Below are 6,000 nucleotides of genomic sequence, written 5' to 3'. Positions count from 1 at the left end.
TTTTGGGTTTCATATTTAAGCCTTTAATCCATCTTGAGTTAATTTTTGCATATGGTGTAAGGAAAGGGTCCAGTTTCAATATTCTGCATATGGCAAGCCAGTTCTCCCAGCACCATTTATTAAGTAGGGAATCCTTTCCCACTACTTGTTTTTGTCAGGTTTGTCAAAGATCAGATGGTTGTAGGTATGCATATGTTATTTTTAAAAACTCAGTTCACTGGTGATACTGATAGTAGCTGTAGTGATAATAATATTAACATTTATTGAACACTTTACTGTGTTCTGGTAATTGCTAGAGTGCTTTTCTGTGAATTAACTAAAGTAATTCTTGTCTCCTAGTGGGGAGACAAGGAAACAAGGTGTGCATTGCCCAAGATCACACACTATACTTGTAGAAGAGCAAGGGTTTGCACCCAGATAGTGCATCTCCTGAGCTTAGATGCTATGCTGCCTCAAAACTCCACTGTCTCCTTGACAGCTGGGACCGCGTCTTACTTACTTTGTAATCTTGATGCCGAGCCTGGCTCTTGGACCATACTATATGATTAGCGTTTGTTGGACAATAGCATACTCCCTTGGGAAGCCCTGATATCAGTGAATAAGCGAGTTAGTATAGAGGTGAGAGGCAGGGTCTTTGGAGTTGAAACTCCAAAGAAACAAAGGGGCTGAAATCTCAGCTCTGCCAGTTATTGCTGCTGTGGCCTTGGCCAGCACGCTTAACCTTCCTCAGTTCAAGTAATGCCTGCAACATAGGGTTGCTCTGAAGATTAGGTAAGTCATGTATTTAAAGCCTTAGCACAGTGCCTGGCATGTAATAACTATTCAATAAATGTAATAAATTATATTAGCACAATTCTAGTACTGTATCATACATTTTGATGGTTACTTGGACTTTTTTTTTAAAAAAACAAGATTTGACCTGTAAGAATTATGGATAAGTGTTAGATTGAGTATTATTTACGCAGGTTCACTTAATTGAACCATGGCAGGAGTCCTAAAACATTCTGTAAAAACCATTTCTTGAAACGCTTGGATCATTGCCAATATGTCAGTTTAAAGTGTTTAATTAATAGAAGCATAGTAAGAGTTATTTAGAGTTCCTGAATCCTTGGATATACACAGTTTTCATAAAAATATGATATTGGCCTTCTTATACCTTCTGGTGGGAATCTTGCAGCTCTCGGAAAGGGGGAGGTCTATAATACCCGTTATGGAGAGCTGTCAGCAGACACCTGGGTCTCTAAGAATGTGTACTGATCTGCTTTGTGGCCTCCTTGATTGCATAGTATGGAGCAAAATCTTTGTTGACCTCATCTGTAAAGGCACTAATAATGAGGTTTGGACTATGTTTAGGGCATCTGAAAATCCATGAAAATATTTGGATTGAAACATGTAATATATAGGACATGTGTATTTTTCTGTACAGTCACGATTATATTTGTTCATTCAAGAGATTTTTATTGGGTATTTCCACGTCAACCACTGAACTGGGCATATTGGTTCTAAAAATAAACCTGATAGTTCCTATTCTTAAGGAGTTGGTAGTCTGGTGGGAATGCAGAGATGTGAAGAGTTACAGTATCTTGAGGCAAGTGATGAAGTAGATATATATAAAAAGTGTTATGGAAGATTCACAGAGGAGCTGCTGCTAGAAATGAGTCATGAAGGATGAATCAGAGTATACTAGTTCGACCAGAGGGAGAAAACTATTTCAGACAGAGGAGACAGTACAGTATGCTCAATGGAATGTGAACAGTTTGTTTTTTTGGGAAACTGTAGGTAAGTTGCTGTGACTGCTATGAAAGACGATTGTGAGGGGAGATGGAGCTGATCGATTTGCAGAGGCTAGGTGGTGACTTCTGGACTGTTCAGAAAGAATTTTGCCCCAAAAGGAGTTAATAGTTTGAGATTATAACAGAGATTGGTGTCATTGGGTTTGCATTTGAGTGAGGTCATCCTTGAAGCCTGGAATGAGAATGGTCTGGAGGTAAGAGACTAACCAGGAGGCTTATGGTAGCACCAGCTCCTTCAGGGAAGAGGGTGTGAACTCGAGCAGCAGCAATGGGACTGGTAATGATGGGAGCATATTTAAGGGCTCTTGAGGCTTGAGTAGCATCAGCAAAACCTGGTTCCTGCTTGATTGCTGATTGTGGGGGGGTAGGGTGGTGGACGCAGAATGAAGTATGGTGCTTTCTGAATAAAGGTTGGTATGATTGAGTTATGAAGTACAGGATAGGAGGGGAGGACATGCGTATTTCATTTTTGGTGGATTATGTTTGAAGTGCTAGTGGAGTGTCTAAGTGGAGATTACCACTGGGCCATCTAGGAAATTGGTTTTAGAGTTTAGGAAAGTTGTGTAGGATTGAGATCTAGATTTAGGAATCATTAACTTTATTAGTTGAAACCTAGATGAGGATGATTAGATACAGAAGAGTATATAAGATGAGAGCCATGGATAGAAACTCGGTGACACTTTCCTTTAAAAGAATAGTTAGAATAGTAAGATCATAGCTTAATTGCTGTTCCAGACACTGACATTGTAAAGCTAATGAGATGATTTTAATATACTGGAATAAGATCTATGATCATATATAGTGAGTATTCTGAGAACCCCGAGAAAGCAAGGGGCCTCATCAGCCTGAGCATGCAGGGAAGGCTTCCTGGAGGAGGTCACCATGGAGATGTGCTGTGAGGAAGCACATTGGTTTATCCAGAAGAGAGGGGTTGAGTATTTGCTGGTAGGGGTGGGATTGTGGCGTGGGGAGGCCTAAGGTAGAAACAGCCTGACCAAGCAAGTATTATTAATAGAGCATCAAGTGCAAGACTGAGAATGGTGGTGCCAGGTATAGGGCTGATGCCTCACTTTAAGAAACTTGGATTTTACCCCAGTGGTGGCAGGGAGTCTCTGAAGAGTTGAGTAAGATAGTCAAATTTGCATCCTTTGCCACAGTGTAGACTGTGGCTTTGAGCATATCCAAGTTAGAAGCCAGAAGACCAGTAATACGTTGAGGTTGTTCAGACAAGAGATTTGAGGTTGAACTAGGGAATAGGGAAAGATTGCAAACTGGATTGGTGTAATATTTAGAATTAACATCTGTAGGACTTTGTGACTGAATTAATGTATGGGAAAGGGAAGGAACCAGTCTTAGTATTGTGGGTGTGGAGTGTGGTCTTCCTTGATTTGGGAAGTATACGAGAGAATGCAAACTTGAGAGAAAAGGGACTGGATTTAGTTTTGGACATGCTTAGTTTTTGGCACCTGTGGTATATGCAGGTGGACACAGGAAGAATTGGACATGTGTGTTTAATTTCAGGACAGAGTTCAGGGTTCAAGCTTCATTGTTGATATATGTGTTGTAGTTTATACTGTGAAGGCACTTGAGAGAAATGCGCAAGAACTATGTAAGGTTAGCAGTGGGCTGTGGTGGGAGTGTGGGCAACTCCAGTGTTAAGGGATGGGTGAAGTAGGAGGAGCCCAGGTGGAGTCTGCCTAGGAAAGATCAGGGAATAACATTATAGGCATCCATAGGCATAACAGTGGGAAAGCAGCAAAGAGGCCTGGTATTTTAAATACTGAAAAGTACCTGTTGTTAAGGAAAAGTTTTTATATGATTTGTTAGTTCATTATGCTAAAAAATTTTTTTAGAGACAAGATCTCACTCTGTCACTGAGACTGGAGTGTAGTGACTATTCACAGGTACAGTCGTAGTGTGTTACAGCCTGGAACCCCTGGGCTCAAGTGATCATCCTGCCTCAGCCTCCCCAAGTGGCTGGGACTATAAGCATGCTGCACCACTTCCCTTAGTCATTCATTTGTTTTAAATGGATGAAGGTACTTGTACTTGTTTGTTGCTGGGGAGCAGGGAACCCAGCAAAGGGGGAATGCTGAAGATTTCAAGTGGAGTAGAGAGATTGGGTTGAACAAGGTCCTGTAGGAGGCCATGAAAGGGAAGGGAATTCCCAATATGTGAAGGTAGAAGTGGCAGGGAGAAAAGGATCATTAGTATGTAGATAAATTTGTATGACAGAGAAGAGATTTTGTATGGCAGAGACGAGATTTTGCTTGAAAGAGAAGAGATTGAGATCTTATGCTTGGGGATTTGTTTTTTTTTTTTTTTTTGAAACATGAAGTATGGCCATCTGGTCAGAGTGGAAGTAGGTAAGGATTGTCAGAGGGACCAAGGAAGGTGGCAAATGCTAAAATGAGCTGTGTGGAAAAAGGATGGTAGAATTTGCAGGCACCAACTTTGAAAATATTGGCAACTACTCTTTGGTTAATGGAGTATAAATGTGGAACAAAGGGAGAATTAGGTTTTGAAGACTTAGAAAGAAGAAAAGATTGACTTAGGAAGGAAACATTGTTCCAAAGGACAGAGTGGGGCGGGTTTAGAGGGAACTACAAGGGTGGTTACTAGAGATTTGGGAGTTAGGAGCAGAAAAGTTAAGTTTTAGGAGTGTTAGAGAGGAGAAGTGGCTGCAGGGGGCTTCTATTGGCAAAGAAACTGGCCTCAGGATTCTGAATGAATCTTTCTTGTGCAGTTGTTTTCATGCCAGCTTAGGCTGGGTTTGAATGTGACATTAGAGAGAAGCCTGATGACACCTGCATTCAAGCTGGGCTTTGGCTCAGGATCCATATAGAATTTGGGTGAAAGAGTTTGTGGTGCATTCATTGTTTTCCTTCTGTAACTCCCCAGTATTCTGGGTTAGTAGAACAGTATGCCTTTTAAAATTGTCACGAGTAATAGGAATTAACCTAATAATTTCTTGGAGTTTTTTTCAGTTTATATTTAAAAACATAAATTTTGTCTATTTCCCACTAAATTAGATGAGAAGCACTTTTTACTCATTTGTAGTATTAACATAGTACCTTTTTGATTTGTGTGATCATTTTTAATTTATTTTTATTTTTTATTTTTTTAAGGATCGCAACAATGCAAGGCAGATTCATGAGGGTGCAAGTTTACCATTTTTTGAAGTATTTGTTGATGCTCCTCTGCATGTTTGTGAACAGAGGGATGTCAAAGGACTCTACAAAAAAGCCCGGGCAGGAGAAATTAAAGGTCAGTAATACTTTCTTCCCAGTTTCACTTTGCTTAGGATATTTTCTAAGAGATTGGAAGTGTTAGAGTAACTTGGAGCTTCTTGAGGAGAGAATGTAGTCTTATTACACTATTCTATCTCTCAGGCATAGCAGCAGTGCCTGGTGCTGGGCTAAATGAGTCTTGTTGATCCTTTTGGAATCCTGTTCAGTAGCCAGAGTTGGGACTCGGGAGTTGGTGAAAACCTATTTGAGAAAATTAGGTGCTTAACATTAAGTTGGACGTCAGTTGCCTGCTGCAACCAATTCTACTTTCTTTGTTCCAGGGAAAATAGAGGAAATCCCATAGCTATTGGAAAAAATGCCTGAATGATAAGCGTCTTGATGACGAGGATAATGCCTTGTACTTTATTACAATCCTTGGAATGGTCCCTTATTCATTTCATGTACCATTGTTGAATTAGATTGAATTAATGTATCACTGATTCTATTAAAATATATACAGCTGACCCTGCACATCTGTGGGTTCCACGTGTGTAGTTTCAACCAAGCATGAATTGCAAATATTCCAGAAGAAATAATATAAAATAATACAGCAATTAAAAAATAGTATAAATAACAAATATAGTATAACATCTATTTATATAATATTTACATTGTACTAGGTATAAGTAATCTAGAGATGACTTAAAGTATATAAGAGAATGAACATAGGTTATATGCAAATAGTACACCATTTTGTGTAAGGGACTTGCACATCCTCACATTTTGGTATTCACAGGGAGTCCTGGAACAAATCCACATGATTACCAAGGGACAGCTCTACACCTCGCTTTTTAGGTTTTATGGTCCGCTTCCCAGAGTTTCAACTGTGGTGGACATTTAGACATTGAGGGAGAAATTTAGAACCCAGCTCTGCTCTGGCCTTTGATATCAATCATAGTATTTATCTTGTAGACATT

The 6,000-nt window shown here is 39.8% G+C and overlaps 1 protein-coding gene across 1 annotated transcript in view; it reads left to right on the top strand.

Moving 5' to 3' along the window:
- PAPSS1 (3'-phosphoadenosine 5'-phosphosulfate synthase 1) overlaps positions 1 to 6,000 on the top strand; it is a 113,290-nt gene that overhangs the window by 38,936 nt on the left and 68,354 nt on the right. Inside the window, exon 4 of the mRNA XM_011989804.1 lies at positions 4,922 to 5,060. Coding sequence (XP_011845194.1) covers positions 4,922 to 5,060 — 139 coding nt within the window. The remainder of the gene's footprint in view (positions 1 to 4,921; positions 5,061 to 6,000) is intronic.

Source organism: Mandrillus leucophaeus, unplaced genomic scaffold, assembly GCF_000951045.1.
Source record: "Mandrillus leucophaeus isolate KB7577 unplaced genomic scaffold, Mleu.le_1.0 Scaffold364, whole genome shotgun sequence".
NCBI lineage: Eukaryota > Metazoa > Chordata > Mammalia > Primates > Cercopithecidae > Mandrillus > Mandrillus leucophaeus.
Note: the sequence above shows the minus strand (reverse complement) of the source record. Positions and strands in the feature narration are given on the sequence as shown.